This window comes from Lissotriton vulgaris, chromosome 4_1 (assembly GCF_964263255.1).
Source record: "Lissotriton vulgaris chromosome 4_1, aLisVul1.2, whole genome shotgun sequence".
Lineage (NCBI taxonomy): Eukaryota > Metazoa > Chordata > Amphibia > Caudata > Salamandridae > Lissotriton > Lissotriton vulgaris.
This window is the reverse complement of record NC_141691.1, coordinates 404,507,011-404,526,916: the sequence shown is the minus strand read 5'-3', so window position 1 is coordinate 404,526,916 and position 19,906 is coordinate 404,507,011. Positions and strand designations below refer to the sequence as shown.

Here is a 19,906-nt window from a genome sequence, read left to right as displayed (position 1 = left end):
CCAGATGCAGGGCTTGTACTTCTGTTCTAGATGCAGGGCTTGTACTTCTGTTCCAGATGCAGGGCTTGTACATCTGCTGTAGAATCATGGCTTGTGCTTCTGTTGTAGATGCAGGGGATGTACTTCTGTTCTAGATGCAGGGCTTGTGTTCCTGTTCCCGATCTAGGGCTATTACTTCTGGTCTAGATGCAGGGCTTTTTCTTCTGTTCTAGATGCTGGGCGTGTACTTCTGTTCCCGATTCAGGGCTAGTACTTTTGTTGTAGATGCAGGGCTTGTACTTCTGTTCTAAATGCAGGTCTCATACTTCTGTTGTAGATGCAGGGCTTGAACTTCTGTTATAGATACAGAGCTTGTTCTTCTGTTCTAGATGCAGGGCTTGTGCTTCTGTTCCCAAGTCAAGGCTTGTACTTCTTTTCTAGATGCAGGGCTTGTACTCCTGTTTCCGGATCAGGGCTTGTACTTCTGTTCCTGATTCAGAGCTTATACTTCTGTTCTAGATGCAGGGCTTGTGGTTTTGTTCTAGATGTAGGGCTTATACGTCTTATCCCGATTCAGGGCTTGCACTTCTGTTTTAGGTTCAGTGCATGTGATCCTGTTCCAGATGCAGGACTTGTACTTCTGTTCCTGATCTAGGCCTTGTACTTCTGTTCTAGATGCAGGGCTTTTACTTCTGTTCCAGATGCAGGGCTTGTACTTCTGTTCCCGATTCAGGGCCTGTACTTCTGTTCCAGATGCAGGACTTGTACTTCTGTTCCCGATTCAGGGGTTGTACTTCTGTTCTAAGTGCAGGGCTTGTACGTCTGTTCCAGATGCAGGGCTTGTACTTCTGTTCCCGATTCAGGGCTTGCACTTCTGTTCCAGATGCAGGGCTTGTACTTATGTTCTAGATGCAGGGCTTGCTCTTCTGTTCTAGATGCAGGGTCTGTACTTCTGTTCCCGATTCAAGGCTTGTACTTCTGTTCTATATGCAGGACTTGTACTTCTGTTCTAGATGCATGGCTTGTAGTTATGTTCTAGATGCTGGGCTTGTATTTCTGTTCCTGATTCCGGGCTTGTATTTCTGTTCCTGATTCAGGGCTTGTACTTCTGTTCCTGACTCAAGGCTTGTACTTCTGTTCTAGATGCAAGGCTTGTACTTCTGTTCTAGATGCATAGCTTGTATTTCTGATTCCGACGCAGGGCTTGTACTTCTGTTCTAGATGCAGGCCTTGTACTTCTGTTCCGGATTCAGGGCTTGTGCTTCTATTCTGAAATCTGGTTCATAGAGGAAAAACTGTCACTTTCAGACGCATGATGAGTTGGTACCAATTATTTGTGTCTCATTTGAGATGTTCTTTCTGAAACTGAGGGTCGTGTTGATGTGGAATCCTAAGGATCTGGCACAGTTGACCAGCTGTGGGGTGAATGCCGTTTAGGTTTATAGCTGAGATTGTGGAGATGTGTTTTATTGGTGCTTACTGTTGAGCTTTCATAAGTGGAATATATATTTTTGCTTTTGTGATGCATTTGCAATCATTTTCCATTTTTTTCTAGATATTGAGCCCCCCAAGCTACAGTGCCCTTCCTCCAGAGAAAAGGTAGCTGACCCGGATAAACTGACGGCCTTGGTCTACTGGGATGAACCGGTTGCGAAGGATTCTGCTGATGGCACCATTAGAAGGTTTGGATCTATACCTAAGCTTCAGTTCAACCCTACCATATCTGATTCAGAGCTAACTATCCTTTAGTGTCCTGGCATTCAAAAATCTCTGTAAACTGTACAGAGAAGGTACAGGATGACACAACTTTACTTGGTATAGTCCCTGACAGGGCTGGCTTTAGGGCAGTGTGGCTGTTCCAGCCATACTGGGCGCTGATCTGGGGATGGGGGTGCTGACCTCAGGGGGGAGCTGTGTTTAGCAATAACTTATGATTTAAAAGCACCTGCTGCACATTTCCTTATGCATCCAGTTTTGAGGCAGCATTAAAAATGGCAAGATAGCTCTTGGGATTAATGCTCCTGCCGGCGAGAGAGAGATCAGAGATTTGTCTAGTGGGAGTTTTCACTTGCCATAAAGTAGCGCAGAGGGTTAATATGCCTGAAGCAAAGAACTTGTTGCTTGCAGATCATAGATCTATATTTTCTATGAATAGCTGAGTGGATTACTGCTTTTGTCACAGATGTCCTATTCTCGCCACAACTCATAAGATACAATCTTAATATAGAACAGTGACTGCAACAAACTGTAGTCAAAGAGCTGCAATATGCCCTCCCCAGTCTTTCATTATCTATTCCTAATGTTGCTGAAAAGGATTTGTTAATTTATTATTATTATTTTGGGGGAGGGGGGGGGTAGATATGCACTTTTATTATTAAAGTCAGCGTTTACCAGTGCATTTAAAACACATTAAATGTATGTGAGGGAGTGTCTATGGAGAGATGAGTGGCCCTTTTGTCTGGTGTTCATGAGGGAATATGAGGAGGAGGTGATGGGGGGGGGGCAAATCACTGTGGGAATGAGCGCCACCCGCTCTAAAATCAGCCATGGTCCCTGGTTATAGGCAACATTACTTCACGCCTTATATTAGGAGAAATCCACCTCTGCCCTGTGCCAAACTTTTCATGAAATCCCATCTTGCAAAACAAGGTTCATACCCAGGTGCCAGATCCGTAGTGCACGAGGATTGAAGGTTGGAAATCTGCTCCTGTATTTTTACTCCTTACTTTTTTTTATTTTTTTTAAAGATTTTGAGTGATTTTCATTTCAACAAAACATAGAGTCATTTTTTTACAAAATGAAGCAGCATAGCACATCACAGTAGCACCATAGTCACCAATTATATATCGAAAGACAACTGTTGACCTTTTCTCAGTTGCTGAAACCCGTCCCCATCCATCCACGCCTAAATCAACAAGTTTCATCAGAGTCTGAATCATCATCTGCTCTGTCTGGAGGAGGTTCGCAAATATTACCTCTATATTTATTCCATGCCCCCCAAAGGACTATCTCTCCTCCCTGCCATATATTCCCCACCGTGGATATCCCTATGTCATCCCATCTATCGAATCCCCTATTATTCCTACGTTTTCCAAGCCGTTTCGTGTCCCATAGTGGAGTGAGCTGGGTCAGTACCCCTCTCCATCCCAGTTTTGGCTGTGCCACATGCCATAGCCCCACCGTGTGGCGCACTGGACCGAACAATGCCAAGGTCGTTTTTTTATTGTATAAGGGTGAAAGCATTTCTCTCATGCCCAGTTGCGCCCTGTCTGCCTTAAATGCCCGATCTGCCTGTGAGACATGTACCCATTGATTAATTACTTTCAGTTGCGCCGCCCAATAATAAAGTTGCACATTGGGGAGCGCTATTCTCCCATCGTACCAACCACGCACTAGCTTAGCTTGTGCAATACGCGCAGGCTTATTACTCCATAAAAGATTAGATACCTGTGTTGAAATCGCCCTGAAGTAAGACGGTGGCACCGGGTACAGTGTTTTCTCTAAAACATATAAAAAAACGGGGTACGGCCATCATTTTAAAAAGCGCTGCCTTCCCCAACAAGGTCAATGGCAACGGTCCCCAGTGACGCACGTCTCGCTTGAGAGGGTCCAGTGGTGGTTTCAAATTTGAATGAAAAAATTCCTCCGAGTCAGCAGTTACATAAATACCTAAATATTTAAGTGTACTGTTCACAATCTGTAGCAGGCAATTTCAGGGAGATGTGGCGGTGGGCCATGTAACACATACAGTAGTGTTTTCAACCAATTTATGGTATAACCGGACGCCTTGCCATAAGCCGCACAGATATCTAGGAGTGCCAATATAGAGCGCCTCGGCGAGGCTAGATATAACAATATATCGTCGGCATATAGGGACACTCCATCTTCCCAAGTATCTGTCCATTTAAGGCCCCGTACCATTGGATCTCATCGTATCCATGCCGCCTATGGCTCCAATACCAGAGCAAAAAGTAACGGCGACAGTGGGCAGCCCTGTCGCGTCCCTCTCTCTAAGGGAAAGTCTTAGGAAAAGTGACCATTGGCAGTAACATGGGCCATTGGCTTGGTATACAAAAGATTAACCCGAGAACAGAACTTTGGTCCAAACCCCAAATGCTGCAACACTGCGAAGAGAAAGAGCCATTTGACCATGTCAAACGCCATATGGGCGTCTAGTGACAGCACCACTGCCGGTTCCTGCTCGTAATTTGCGCGCGCCAGAACACCTTGTAATCTCCTCAGGTTAAGAGCCGTGTTACTGCCTGGCATAAAGCCTGATTGATCTGGGTGTATAAGTTTCGATAAATGCGGCGTGAGACGATTTCCCAGCAGCTTTGCAAGGATTTTAGCCTCTGCATTTAGTAGGGAGATGGGCCGATAGGTGGTACATCGACCTGCAGGTTTCCCTGGTTTCAGAACCACCACTATGGTGGTCGTTCGTTGGTCCAGCAGTAGTTTACCCACTCTCAGACTATCAGCGTACATATTCAATAAATAGGGCACTATGGAGTCCGTCGTCCTCTTATAAAGTTCGACCGGTATACCATTCGGCCCTACGGCTTTACCTGATTGTAGCGCCCCTATGGCTGCCCTCAGCTCGTCTATAGTAAGATCATCTTCCAGCTCCAGTGCCTCCTCTGGGGTCAGCTTAGGCATGGAAATGTCTCGCACATAGCTCTTCCAGGGACATTTCGGAATCTGATGAATAGATTACCCGAAAGTGGCGCGCCAGCGCGCCCACTATCGTGTGTGGTTCAGTTGCTACTAAATCTGCGTAATCCACCTGTCATTCTTTTCCCGCCTATCCAACCATGCCAGTAACTTCCCGGCCTTATCACCTATGTCATACACTTTATGGCGAGTGGCCTCTATTTGCTGTTGTGTTAATTCTGTGAGGCGTCCCTTATGTTGTTGCTGTTTAAGTCGCAAGTTGTGGGATGTAATAGGAGTTGGGTCACTAGTGTGTTGGGTCTCTGCTGTTTGTAGTTCAAGCTCTAGCGTCCTCTGTTCCTGTTGCCCTTCCCGTTTATGTGCTGTGATGGAAGCAATGGCCTGTCCCCTAAGACCTGTTTTGAACGCCTCCCATAGTGTGGTTGGAGGCAACAGGTCCTGAAAGTAGTGACTCGTTACCTGTTTGAGCGCCTTCCTGATCTTGGCAACTTGCAGATAGCCAGGGCGTATTGGATAAATACGTCGCCGTTTTTGTTGATAATAAGTGTAGCGGAGCAGCAGTGGGGAATCATACCGCGGGGCCTAATTTCTATATCCTCTATATTTTGAAGGCTACCCAGCGAAAACAGGAAATAATCTATTCTTGTTAGACTATTATGGACACTTGTAAATGTAAATTGATACTTGTATAGCGCACTACTCACCCGCAAGGGTCTCAAGGCGCTTGTACGAATACCGCTGTGGAACCCATCCTGGCTTTCCCTGTGAGGCGTCCACTCCTGGGCACCCCCAAGGTGGAGGCCAGGCATCCTTAGCCTTGTGGGGGCTGTTGTGGAGATTAAGCAAGCTATTGCCCAGAGTTGCAGAGTGTGACTCCATGATTGGAATAGGCACCGAGGCGAGAATTATCAGGTCCGTGGAATTTTTGAGCCCAAGACCCGCCGAGGCAGGGAATTGAACCCTGGTCCCGGGCTAGATCTCTGCATCAGGGTCTGCCGCTCTAACCATTGAGCCACACTTCTCCACTTGAGTGATATGTGTAATAACGTTCTGTTTGGTGGTGTTTCCTCCAAATATCCGTAAGACCCATTGCATCTATGAAGCTCCCCAGGCGCGATACTCCGGTAGTTCTCGCTCTCAGAGGAAATCTATTTAAGGATTCATTCATAATAGCGTAAAAGTCCCCGCCAATAAGTAGTTCCCCCCCGGCAATCCGAGTAGAAACACACTGAGCTCCGGGAGAGTCACTGCATGCAACGCTGGCGGAATGTAAATCGATACTATATTTAGGGGCCGTCCCTCCCACTGTGTAACAATGGTGGCAAATCTCCCTGACCCATCTGTTTTGACATCTGATATTATCAATGGGAATTGCTTCTTAACCAATATATCCACCCCCCCCCCCCCCCCGGATCCAGACATGAATGCGGAACGTACCACCATTTTATATTCCCATCTGTCCATTGCTTTACTGGAAGTACCTGTAAGATGTGTCTCTTGTAATAATACCACTGTCTCCCCTTTTGATACATTGCAGCACGATGCCACGTTTTATTTTATCGCCTAGGCCACGCACATTCCACGTGAGGAGGGAGAGAGTTGGTATCGTGTGGGGGGACCTGCTGTCGACTGAGCTTGTAGTGTGTCACCCATTTTCATACTCAACTGACCCGGTGACGCTAGCGACCTTCCCTGGTGTTGAACTTTTGTGCCTTATCGTGCGTGCCATTGTTGCTGAACTAATTATGTACATAACTGTGATAGAAACATCATACCACATATCCAGAAACAGTCCCATCCCTCCCACCTCCCTCCCTGCCTTTCTGCCATGCGGACCCAAAACTGCCCGACACCCCAACTCAGCAGAGTGCTTGGAACCCCATCCCTGTAACTTTACTTCCATGTGTGGGAGCGGGAAGTCCGTATCTTCCCCATGCCCCAGACTTCCGAACCATCAGTTTAGTCGTCACGGTCATAGTGCAGAGGTGTGCCAAAACTTGCATCAGTGTACACCCTCCATACGTGGAGGTCATGAGCCTCAGAAGAACTCATTCTCCTGCCTCCTTCTGTGATTGTTCATCCTCTCCACCGTCTTGCTCAATGTCCTCCGGATGTCCTTCTCTCCCAAGACGTCGTTGTCTCCTCTGCGTTTTCCCCGGCCTCTCTACCATTTGCCACCCTTCCAGCCACTCATGAGCCTCCTCTGGCGTGTCAAAAAAACAGGTTTTTCCGTCAGCAACTACTCGGAGCTTTGCCGGGAAGAGCATGGAATATGGTAGTTCACTGGTCCTCAGTGCCTTCTTGACCTCGAAGAAATTCCTGCGGCGTGCCGAAACTGCCGCCGTATAGTCCGGGAAGAAAGAGGTTACAGGGTTTTGCACTCGGATAGTCAGTGCCACCCGGGGTGTTTGAAGAATGGCGTCCCTGTCACGAAAATTGAAGATACGGGCCAGGACACGACGTGGGGGGCTCCAGGATTTGGCCTGCCACCTGGCACCCTATGTACCCGTTCCACCGAAAAGAAGGCCGAGAGCCCTTTAGGCTGCAAACGTGATTTTTTGAGGTCTTCAATGTAGAGGTCCATAGCGTGCCCCCTTCCGACTTCAGAAGCCCCGTAATTCGAACATTATTACGGCGGGACCCTTCCTGGTCATCCAGCTTTGCCGTTATAGGCTTGTTATCCGCCTCCAACTGTGTCACTTTCTTGATCAGGAGCGTGGAGTCTTTGGAGAGAGCCACCGTCACCTGCTTCACCTCTGGAACTCTGGCTGACATTTTCTGAAAATCCGCTCTTAGGAGCGTAACATCTGTTGATATGGAACCCACCGTAGTTTGCACTTTGTGGAGGGCCGCCATGATATCTTCTAGTGTCACCTTAGGGCCGCCTTCTTCTTCTTTGTCTTTATCAGCGTGCCCTTTACATTCTGGTAATGGAGGGAAGTCTTTAGTGTAGGCAAATTTATCCAGCTTACCTTGCTGGTTCGTGCGAGACCCTTTGCCACTCATTGTCTGTTACGCTATAGCGCCCGTCCTTCTGCTCAGGGTATGCGACAGTTGCGTTGGGGGCCTTCAATCGTTAGTACATAAGAGATCTCACATCTGACACAGCGTTTTACTATTGTATATTGCACTGTCCGTCGTCACACCAGCGCTGCCACTGGGGGGGTAGGGGGGAAGGGGATCGCAGGATATCTGTAGTAGTATTCTGGCACTCAATTTACCTCTTCCAGTTGGATCTACGCCTCTGGTATTCCTAGCCGGGCCGCAGCTCACCTTGTATCCTCGTGGCCCTCAAACACTGGTCACTCAGCCTGGGGTCTAGCTTGATGCATCCTTAATTACATCGCCCATCGCAGTGTTGATCTGCAATTTGCCCCTTACTGCGCCAGGATAGTGCCCGCCAGCTCCCCAACCGTGTTCTGCAATAAGAGGGCCATCTGCCCAGCCCAGGCCAATTAGTTTGACGCAGTACGACTCCGAATCATCAGCTCCACGTGTGTACCTGCCCCTGCACTGCTATCACTGTTCTGGCCCCCACCGCCGCGTCCTATCGGCTGTGTTGTGGTGGCTTCGCTCTTGTTTGCAGTCCGCCCAGTCTTCCTACCCGACACGGGCCCTAGTCCCCAATGATCCAGGGGGGACTCCGATCTCCGTCCGTCCCAGTCCCAGAGGCAGCAGGCAGCGTCTCCGGCACAGTTGCCCGCCGATATTCGGCCCGAAGGCACTTGCTGCCACCACTCCGGTCCTTACTGCCGGTCACAAGGCTTTTCCACGGACCAGCCTTCCAAATTTAGTCCCCGGCTGCTGCTCAACAGGTAGGCCGCAGTCCGCCTCCCCTTGTAGCTCGCGCTAGTGCTATCAATTGTGTTGTGGCAGCTTTGTTTTCGTGTGCAGTCCGCCAGGCCTCCTTACCCGACACGGGCCCTAGTCCCCGGTGATCCAGGGGGGGACTCCAATCTCCGTCCGTCTCTAGCCTGGAGGCGGCAGGTAACGTCTCCAGCACAGTAGCCCGCCGATATTCTGCCCGCAGGCACTCGCCGCCACCACTCCGGTCCTCGCAGCCGGCCGCGAGGCTATTTCGCGGGCCAGCCTCCAAAATTCAGTCCCCAGCTGCTGCTCAACGGGTAGGCTGCAGTCCGCCTCCCCTCGTAGTTCGCACTAGCGCTATCAGATTTTCACAGATGCCGGATCGCTACGTTCTGCTCCGTCTCGGCCACCTTATTGTAGGTTCTGGGTATAATTTCGATGATGGATTAATTAGCGGATTGCTGGGAGACGATCTCACCCTCGGAGCCCCTTTAGGCTGCGGCCATCTTGCTCGGCTGCTTGACACGCCCCCCATTACTCCTTACTTTTGAGAGATTTACAAAAGAATGCCAGAAGCACTCCAATGTATGAAATGTATGCATGTGGGTTTTCCCACCAGCTGGAAAATTCCCTTTTTTATAAATGTGACACATATATGCTATTTTAATCACCTTTAAAGTGGAATTTTTTTCTCATTTTTCCCTGTGAAAAAGCTCCATTGTCGTGCTCCCGTCTCGGAGCCACTCTCGCACCCACCGAGTCTGACCTTTCACAGGAGCAGTTACACCTGCGTGTCCATAGAGGGACACTGCATGTAAGAGACACATGAACGCACACAGTCCTACGAGTTTGTGCGTGTTTATCCACTTTTGCAGTGTGCGTGGCTAGAACTTTCAACAATGTGATCTCAGAAACTAAACATGCAAACGCATACATTCAGCCATTCTGGTGGAATATCCCTATTTAAGAGTCCTCCAGGATGCACAATACGACCGTTTCAGACTCTGTAACTCATGATGTGGAATTTACTTTCATAAAGCGCTATGTAATGCTTCTGAGTAGAATGCAGGGGCACAGTAATCTTTGTGACTCAGGCCTAACCCGGTGCTGGGGATCCAACCTTTAAACTTTGAGAACTAGTCATTGTGATCTGTATTGCCACTCAAGAGCCGATAACTTGTCCTCAGATGTTACTCACAGAATTCCTGGTTTGATCCGATTTTGAGAAAATGCATTTGCATTGCTAATAGGTCTTGCCTTTGGTACCTTATGAGAACTGTCCTTAATAAATCGTTAATTATAGATCTATATTATATAAATAAACACAGAAGTATTTCTGGCCATCCCCTAGCTCCCACTTTCTTTTGGTGGCGATGCCAGTGTTGGGGCAGTGTGGTTACCTTCGTTCCTTAGTTACGGTTAGGAAATGTTGCAATGGTGCACCCGTGGATTAAAAAAAATGTAGGCAAAGAAATATAAATCTTCGATGTGTACAATGATGTAAGGTTAAAAATTAGCAAAGCCGACAGGAATACTGTTTTAGTGTACCAAAGAAAACACCCACCCAACCTGCGCTAGAAAGAACACTGCCCAAAAAGGAAGATAAACAACCCTTTCTCAAATGGCAAAGTCTCCACGGGCCCACAAAAGCAAGCAAGGCAGCAAAACACAACCAGAATTTTACGAATGGCATTGTAACACAGGACAGCCTTTACCAAAATACAGCAACGCACATAAAGTACACAGTAAAACAGTACTGCTGTACACTGAAGCGACCCCATCTTAGAAGTGACACGATAATACAACACCTAAAAGAATACAATACCACACTCCAACCATCTCTCAAAGGACATAGTAACACAACATGACCACACAGCAGAGGACAGTAGCAAAACAGTCCCACAAGCCCTCACACAAACTGTAAATTACAAGTGCCTTTCTACAAAGGACACGTTAACAAAATTGTCATTCATAGGATAGCAGTGACTAATACAATTACGCAGACAAAGACTACGGTAACAGAGACGTGACAAACACAACCTTTATCACAAAAGAGCACAGCTCAAGAGCTTGTCAGAAAAGCGGAAGCCCCAGACAGGAAAGAGAGGGAGGAACTGTGAACGCTTGCCATGAATGCGAGCCTCTCAGGAATGCCGACAGAATTCTGAAAAGAGGTAGATGTTTACTTGGGAATGTTTTAAAGTGTGCCCCGAGGAATTCTCAGTTCGAAAAAAATCCGAAGACTCAATCAGGCTTCCACTGCAGCAGGTGACCAGGGAGCAAATCGGGGAACTCAGTTACCACAAAAACAGCTGGCTGAAAATCGCAAGTGGCTGAGGAGAAATTGCCGCCAAATGCGGCAAGAGTCCGCGAGGCCTCAGAAAACAGCCAGGATGACCTGAGCGGCTGAGCTCATGTACGGTGCGCAGCGGGTTGCCAGAGCTGGCCGCGCGCCCCCACAAAGACATTTTTTACCAGTATGAGGGAATGTCTATTCGACCACCAAGCTGCAAGGGGAGGGCGTGAAAGGAAAAAGTAGGAAAAAGTGAGCTCATGCACGTTGCACAGCCAGTTGCCTGCACTGGCCGCACGCCACCGCAAAGACGTTTTTGCCAGTATCAGGGAATGTCTATTCGACGGGGAGGGCGTGAAAGGAAAAAGTCAGAAAATCAAGGACATAACAAACAAGAACAGACACTCACAGCACACCTCCGGCCAGCGAGTCACACGTACCGCAGCTGGCCACCGATGGGGCTGCTGAGCAGCTGAAAGAAAATAGTGCTCACTGAGTATACAACGCCGAACGTGTTACTCCGCCAGTAAAATATCCAGTCCAGGTGGGCAGGGCCAAAAGAGGACAGGGTGGTAACCAGGAGGGACTAAAAAGCCTCAGTTACAATCATAAGACACAATTTAGCCTAAACAATGACGTAAAATTCCGCACACCAATGGGGGAGGAGCCGAAACTCAATTTCTTAAAGTATATTGATTCCAAAAAGCCCTTGCAGAGCGAGCAGCGCATGCGCATTGCCAGGCGAGACCTAAAAATGAAATGTAGAAAGAATGGAACATGACAAGGGTGAAAATGAAAGGAGAACCAACTTTATTATATACTTGTTTCTCAGCCCCTGCGTAAAGCCAGGAGTGCTACACCCCACATCAGCGTGTGTTTCACAAACTGATATTACCTACTGGTCGGTCTTCCCGTCCCATTCTTCACACATGAGCAACTTGTCTGCTCCACAGAAACCTATCATTTAGCTGAGGTCAATACTTTTAATATGGCGCTGCCTACCAAGCATGCATAAAGGGGGAAGAACATCACCAGCACAGCTTGTTCTTTTCTTTCTGCGGCTGCAGCTCTGTTGCCTAGCAAGGTCGGGTAAGTTTATTGTACTTTTATTTTTCCAATTTCTTTTTTTTGCGAACTGTGTGACTTTCTCTAGTAGCCACTGTTTTCAGGGGACTTGGCCGCCCTTCTCAGTGGGCTTTGATCCATGATGTGGGTGGCGTTGCTGAGTTGCCTTATACCTGTTATCAGTCAATGTTAATGCAGCCGCTGGAGAGCTGTGCACTCCATTTCCGCCATGATTCTTGTTTTAGTGGAGCGCCCACGTTCTTTGACTCACAGGTGCTTCCTGCATGCTGTTGGCTCCCGCAAGAGGTCAGGGGCTGCAAGACTTTGTTTCCTTAGAAATGTGTCCGCTGCAGAAAACACCCGTGTTCATGTTTGTAGCGAGCATGGAACCGGCTGCCTCCTGTGGTTCTGCGGGGATTCCGACATGGATGTGCCATTCCTCTTGATTAATAAGGCTGTAGAGGCAGCATTCAGGGCCAGGGAGGCTGATGGCCATCTTGCTAAAGTACCTAGGCCTGCTCCCCTGGCAGACGTTAATAACCGAGATGAGGAGGAAGAACGGAGGGATCTATTTGTGCAGGGGGCTCAGCTACCTGATCTATTTACCCATGCCAGGGGCAATCCGGGGTATGCCATCTCCTGTGGTGCACGAGTTGGAGGATAATTTTTTTAACCAGTACTACCAGCCTGATCCTGAATCTTTGCCTTGGCATGGTGCAGCCCGTGAAGTGCTTGCCTATGAATGGTGGGACAATGATAAGCAGCCGCTCCCCCATGCAGGTAAGAGGGGTGGGGCCGGTTGAGGTGGTATTTCGACAGACAACGACAAGGGAAAATGAATATTTATTTAATTTGCCTTTGTGGTCATCTTTCGAATCCCACCCAACCCATACCCACTGCTCTACCTGCAAGGGCCGCGGCTGATGATAGGACTTCATTCCCTACCTTTTTGGCAAACGTTATGCCTTGGAACGGTTTTTTGAGGAATTCCCACAGTCAGTCAAAGTGAATATAACCTGATGGCTAGCTGTTCTTCCCAGGGCATGGTACTTTTAGATGATGCCCTTCCTTCCGATCCAATCGACAAGAAGGTGGAAGGAGCTGTGAAGAGGTGTTAAGCCGCCTCCAATTTTCCCGTCATGGCTAAGGCCTATTCCAGTTATATGGATCAATTTGAAGGATTTCCAGGCCCTTGGTCTTCAGATGAGTGAGGATTCTTGTTATTTTATGTTATAGGGAACTTTTAAAGCACACATTCACCAGCTGCTAGTGCTTGGAGCACTAGCAGCATGGCAGAGAAATGGCTTAGTCATAGGCTTGTCTGAAGAGCCATGTTTTTTGCAGAGTTCTTATTTGTATATAGGTGGTTTCTGCTCTTATTTTGGCCGGAAAAGAGTTCCAAGTGCTGGGAGCCAACACAGTGAACCCAGTTTCCTCAGACTCTTCCTGTAGAATTTGGGAACTTCTAGGAGATTGAGATGAGCTGATCTGAGGTTGCACCTAAGAGTATTGGGGCATATTACCAACAGTTAGCGATATTTATCGCTAACTGAGCTTAGCGTTAGTTTTTTTAACGCCGCGCTTCGCCCAATATTATCGCTGAGATAACGTACTATTACCAACGTTTATCTCAAAAGCGATAATATTGCACGCGTTAGAGTGAATATCGCTGGAAAACCCGTGGTGTTCACGCATTAGCGTGCAAATGCTGTTAGCCATGTTATCCACCTCCCATTGGATAACATGGCTAAGAACTGGTATTTGCAGGCATTAGCGTTTGGCGATATTCGCGCTTAGCGCAAATATTTCCATCGCTTCACCTTTCTTGGTAATAGGCGATAGCGATGTTAGCGACTGCTTTCAGTCGCTAATAGGTTGGGTACGCCCACTTTGCATGTCATTAGCGATAAATATCGCTGACATGCAAAGCGGGCCCCAAACCGCTCGCTATCGCCTACAAGCTGTCGCTAACTGGTGTTAGCGACAGCTTGGTAATAGGGCGATGGAATTATTGTCGCTTAGCGGCCGAAAACGGCCGCTAAAGCGGCGATAATTCAATATCGCCACCCTTGGTAATATGCCCCATTGTTCCGTGTACTAGAGGAGATAAATGGGGCTTTTACTGTGCCGGAATTATAAAGATCGTGCTGCCTGTTTTAAACACTGTTCATTCTGCAATTGAGAGCCAGTGCACTTTATTTAGTAGGGGTGTAGTGTGGCAGTTTCTAGGTTGTTCATTGACCAGCCTAGCTACATGATTCTGGACCATGTGCAGTCTTTGGATCAGACCCTTAGGGAGGCCTAGGTACAGGGTGTTCGCATAGTCGATGCGGGACAGTGCAAGTACAATCTGGACAATGGCCTCAATAGAGCAACTTTCTCAGATTTTTTTTATTTTACGGAGCTGGAAAAAACAGGAAGAGGTCACTGCTGCAATCTGGGGGTTAATTAACAGGTCTTCATCGATAAGTATGCAGAGGAACTCCAGAGGTGAAGTTTGTTTTTGACCATAATCACCTCTGTTTTGACCATAATCACCTCTGTTTTTATCTGAGTTCAACTTTAGTTGGTGACTGTCCATTCAGTTCAGAACGAAGACCATTGTGCTCTGGAAGAATGCTGTTGAGTCAGGACAATCACAAGGTTGAATACTAGCTGCAAATCATCAGCATAGTTGTATGTTTTTACTTTCTGCCTTTGTAGGGAGTTTACCAGCGGGCAAATATAGAGATTAAAAAGGATGGAGGATAAAGATGATCCCTGAGGCACTACACAACTGAGCTTAACCTCAGAAGAGCAGAAGGGGAGAGGCGAACCGATTGTGAGTGGTCCAGTAGAAAAGACTTTATCCAATCCAGGGCACAACCGCTCAGTCCAGCGGCCTCGACACAGTCGCAAAGAATGTCATAATCCACTGTGTCGAAGGCCGCAGAAAGATCCAAAAGGACTAAGCCTGAGGCTGACCTTTGTCTGCCTCCTCTCTTATGTCATCTACTATGGAGAGAATTACAGATTCCATGGAATGGGAGGGTCAAAAGCTCGCCTGGTGAAAGTCTAAAAAAGATGAGCCTTCAATGAAGGAGAAGAGATGATTAGCAATATGAGCTTTCAGGATCTTGGCTAGGTAGGGAAAGAGAGAAATATGGTGGTAATTCTTTAAAATAGAAGGGTCATCTCCAACTTTTTTCAAGAGAGGCAGAATCACTGCTTCCTTAAAACTAATAGGGACGATGTGCTGGCTCAAGATAGGTTAAGTATAGCCAAGAATAATTCAGGAAACTTTGTAAAACATAGTTTCCTCTCTGTTGGCTCTGATGGAGCTCCATGTCTGCTACTTGTCCAACATCTCCTTTGATAACTTGTGAGTGGCTGCTGTGGCTTCACGGGCTTCCATTTCGACTTGTTGCCATATGCAGGCATGGAAGGCGGAGCCTTCACGGAAGTCTGTCCTTCTGAAATTGCCATTTGGAGGTCTGCAGGTGTTTGGTCCACAACTTGAGGAGCTGGAGAAGCAGACGGCTGAGAATCAGAAGTTGGTGGATCATGTTCACCCATCCTCCCGAAGTAGTGGTCATGGTTGAGGGACCCCTGGCGATGACAAGCCCCAGTCTCAGTCCACTGGTGCCTTCTCCGGTCCTTTTCCAAGGCTCTGACTGTCCTTCTTTTCTAGTTGGTGGTCGGCCTCACTTCTTTGTCAACAATTGAAGGGTCTTTCTGATGCCTGGGCAGTTGAGACAGTGGCTTCCGGTTATTGGATCAAATTTTCTTGGGTGTTCAAGGAGACTCCTCTGCACCAGAATTCCATGAAGTGGGCCGCTTTGCTGGAGGGTGTTCGGCTTCTCTGAAGAAGGCATCTGTTATTGAGGTTCTGCCCCTGGAACAGGGGCTGTGATATTATTCCATCCTCTTTCTGGTTTGGAAGAGGTACACCACAGACTTCCACCCCATGTTGAATCTGAAGGGGGTGAATCTGCATAGTCCTCATCGTCACTTCAAAATGGTGACCTTGCAATTGATACTTCTGCTGGTTCATCAGGGGTGCTTCCTCGCCTCCCTCGACCTAATAGACACCTACCTCATGTTCCCATCCATCCGGCAGATAAGCAGTTTCTGTGCTTTGCAGTGGGCTCAATGCACTACCAGTTCCAGCTATTTCTTTTTGACCTTTCATCAAAACCAAAGGTGTTCACGAAACTCTTGGCCCCCTTGATGTACATTCTCCGTTCTCGAGGTATTCAATAGATATTTGTTAAACTAAAATGAGAGATTAAAAAAAAGTTGTCTGAAGAAATTTCAGTATTGTTTGGTAAAGTCACTTATTCTGGAACAATGAACTGAAAGTACAATGGGAAAACATAACACTGTCGGGTAAATGTAACCAACTGTAGACTAGGTTTCTCCTTTCTTTATACCTGACAATATTTTATAATGAACTGAGGGTATCTTGGTAGGAATTTTCTAACACATTCTGGGGCATATTAACAAAAGAAGTGACGGAATGTGGTGTTAGCCTTGTTGGCTTAACACCGCGCTCCGCTACCTCTGAAATGCAGGGATGCACCGTATTTACAAGAATACAGTGTAGCCCTGTGTTTCTCCCTGCTCTGGTGTTAAATTTAGCTACCTAGCGCCAATGAAGGCACCCCCCTGCACCATAGTGCAAGGGCGCCTGCGTTGAGGGAAAGGATTGTTTATGTGCAGGAAGGTGTACCTTCTTGCACATAAACAATCCGAAATGGCAATTTGAAACTTCTATGGGTCATATGTACGACGAAGTGGCTGGGCCTCCTGGGCTTAACGACACGCTCCGCCACTTCGGAAATGCAAGGCTGCACCATATTTACAACAATGTGGTGCAGCCTTGCGTTTCCTCTGCGATGGCGCTAAGTTTCAAAACGTAGCGCCAACGCAGGCACCCTTGCACCAAAGTGCAAGGGTGTCTGTGTGGTGGGTTGGATTGGTTATGAGTAGGAAGGTATCCCTTCCTGTACATAACCAATCTGAGGTACCGGGTTTTTATGGACCCGGCGGTGCCAGGGAGAACACCCAAAGACCTCGAGTCCTTCCTGTTTCGGACCACAGAAACACAGAGTCTTCTAGGTGATGTCAAGAATCGTATTTATTGGCTGCAACCAGTAACAGATATCCTAGAAGTACAACAGCATGAAGCGCATGTATGTTCTCAGGAGACTGCTCGTTTTTACAGAACCAGTCTCCTCTCTTTATACTGAATTTTGAGCTTCAGGCAAAACATTCCTTGTTTTACGGTCAACCATACAAATATTTCTATTACAAAGAAAAAGCAGAGTCATGATGACAAGCCCACATTTCAGTTTGTCCAGTTCGTGATAGAGTACCCGGCAAGGCCCAGAACTTTCATCAGATATCGACTGACCCCTAATAAAATCGGGCACCTCCTCCTTGTAAAACAGACCATAAAGAAGAAACAGGGACAGGTGTGTGTAAGATAAAACATAGCTTGTATGCGATGAACTGTTTATGACATGTTGTGCCCTGATACTAATCTCATTCGGCCACTGGAGATGGGAACTGCCTGAACAGATTTGGCTTGAGGCAGTGGAGTCAGCTTGCCCAGGTCACAGAGGAGTCAGCAAAGGTGTACGTGTCCTTTTGGATCGAATTCGGCCTTGGTCGTTTTGACTATGTAAGGGCAATCACAAAATGGATGCCGCTCACAAAACGGAACCCGAGGGTTCAAGACAAAAATTACGATTTCAGGGTGATTTCATCCCTCGATCATGACGCAAATGCTTAGGTATAGTATCTCAATCATTACCGGTCTGCCGATACCAAAATCGTCATGATACGATGATATTTTTTAACACGAGTGTAGGGCTTCGGTACCACACAATAGCAGGGTCCAGAATTTTCAGTACCACAAATCCTAAAATGCCATATTGTAACTTTCATGTGTGCTGCTTCATGCAGCACACATAAGAGTTACAAAATGGCATATTATCAAAAGGCTGGTTTATGTACAGGAAGGGACAACTTCCTGTACATAGACAAACCATGGCATTTTGCTTTTTCCATGTGTGCTGCACAAGGCAGCACTCACGGAAAAAGGAAAAACAAGGAGAAATAATGCATTAAGACCAGGGGTTTCCTGGTCTTAAATTTGATGCTGCCTCCTATGTACGCCACCCTTGTACAAAGGGAGCAGCGTCAAATACAGTGGGTATTGCGGTGGAATACCCACCACAACACCCACTGCACGCCCCTTTCAGGCTAAACATAGCGTGAAAGGGTGTCTTATGTACAAGGCAGAGTTAAGGCACGTTAAGCCACGTTAAGTGGCTTAACGCTGCCTTGTACATAAGGCAAGGCCACAAAAAGTGATGTTCCTGTGGCAATAGGGGCTTGTACATATGCCCCTATGTGTCCTGCTTTGTGCAGCACACATAGAAGTTGCAATTCGTCATTTTTAAAAGTAAATTAGTTTTGTGGCATACTTATGCTAGCTTAAACATCTGTAAATAAACTTTAATCTTTATTGATAAATCTGCGATCACAATGTCAAACAAATATGGACAGTTATTGAAAAACATTGTTGAAGGTTAATCCTATGTTGAGGAACCAAATAACGTACAACTCTGCTTTACTGCCCTGCGTAGGGTCTGTCCTTTTCTCCAGGGGGCTCACCAGTACACTTGTACAGAAAACAGTATTCTACTCATCCTACTGAAACATGCATTTCTCCTCAAGTGCAGTTTGCAAACTTGGGACCTTCCAAGCACAGACTCGCCAGGCTGGTAGAGCGAGGTCTGTGGAAGGAAATGGGTGTAGGAATGTATACAATGGCTTGGTGTGTACAAGAATATACTCTGCATGCTCACACTTCCTATTTGTAATGTAAAACTTTAGGGTGATGCTGCGAGGTCCGGATCCTGGATCTGAACTGAAAGAGGGCGAACACTTGATCCGGTACATCGCTATTGACCGAGCCCAAAACAGAGGCAGCTGCAAGTTCATTGTGCGCGTGCAAGGTAAGCAAGCACCGGGCACGCGGCCTTCACAGGCAGCGTGGTCCGGCCCGTCACCATGAGAACCTCGGGTTACGGAAGCTGCACGAAATGATATGTTATTATCCTTTAAATAGAACAGACGCAAGGTTATCATTAGAGTTCCATTCATGCTGTTGTCCTTTGTTTGAGAGCAGCTAATTCAAGTTACCAAGACCAGAAGCGCGGCAATGACGTTATGTGAATATGTGTATGTTGAGTAAGTTGCATTTTTAGATCTGGCGTTAGCCAAGACCTTTTTGATTTTTAGTAAATATGTTTATAAAGATATATGAAATAGACTTACTTATTAGGGCTTTCAGACAGTCTTTTTCATCCATTCGTCTGATGTTGTATCATTCACACTTTTTTTCCACCTATTACAAAATACAGCAGTGGTGTAACTCAAAACAAAGTCCCCCCATTATGTGAAGAATCTGAGTCTCCAAAATCTGATAGAAAATTATTAGTCCTGGGCTGAATGGGGGCCCCATGAAGGGTTGGGAACTCGCCCCCTTCCCGTGTCTCATGCTGCAGGTGTCTAAGGGCATGTGCTATGGTCTGACAGCCACCCAAAAAGGCATCTCAGTGCTAAGAAACCGAAAGAAAGTCTGTCCGATCGAGAAATAAGCACTTAAGGTTGAATGAAAAGCCAGGTTTTAAGAAGCTTTACGAAAGATGCAAGGTTAGCTGTTTTCTTTAAAGTGAATGGAGGAATGTTTCATGCTTTCGGCCCAAGGACAGATATAGAGCAATGGGGTTAATGTTTATAGGGCTAACCCTGCCCACTTAGGACATTTTAAAGATGTCCAAAGTCTTCGTCCACTCTGTACTTGAGCTCTGAGGATTGTGTGTGTGTGTGGAGGGGGGTGGGGGGTAGGGGGAGTGTACAATGCAAATCCTGATGCTCTTCCACATTTAACAATAACATCCAGTTTTAGGCAGGCCCTGTACCCACGACAAGTTTAGAGACAGATCTGGTAAAATCAAAACTGAGCTTTCAGCAACCAGACAGTGGATACACAAAGTGTTTTGACAATTTGTTTACCACCTTTGAAGTGCACCTCAG

The 19,906-nt window shown here is 47.0% G+C and overlaps 1 protein-coding gene across 1 annotated transcript in view; it reads left to right on the top strand.

Annotated features, from left to right (window-relative positions):
• SRPX2 (sushi repeat containing protein X-linked 2) overlaps nucleotides 1–19,906 on the top strand; it is a 204,784-nt gene that overhangs the window by 115,990 nt on the left and 68,888 nt on the right. Inside the window, exons 5-6 of the mRNA XM_086918793.1 lie at nucleotides 1,535–1,661; nucleotides 18,701–18,822. Coding sequence (XP_086774919.1) covers nucleotides 1,535–1,661; nucleotides 18,701–18,822 — 249 coding nt within the window. The remainder of the gene's footprint in view (nucleotides 1–1,534; nucleotides 1,662–18,700; nucleotides 18,823–19,906) is intronic.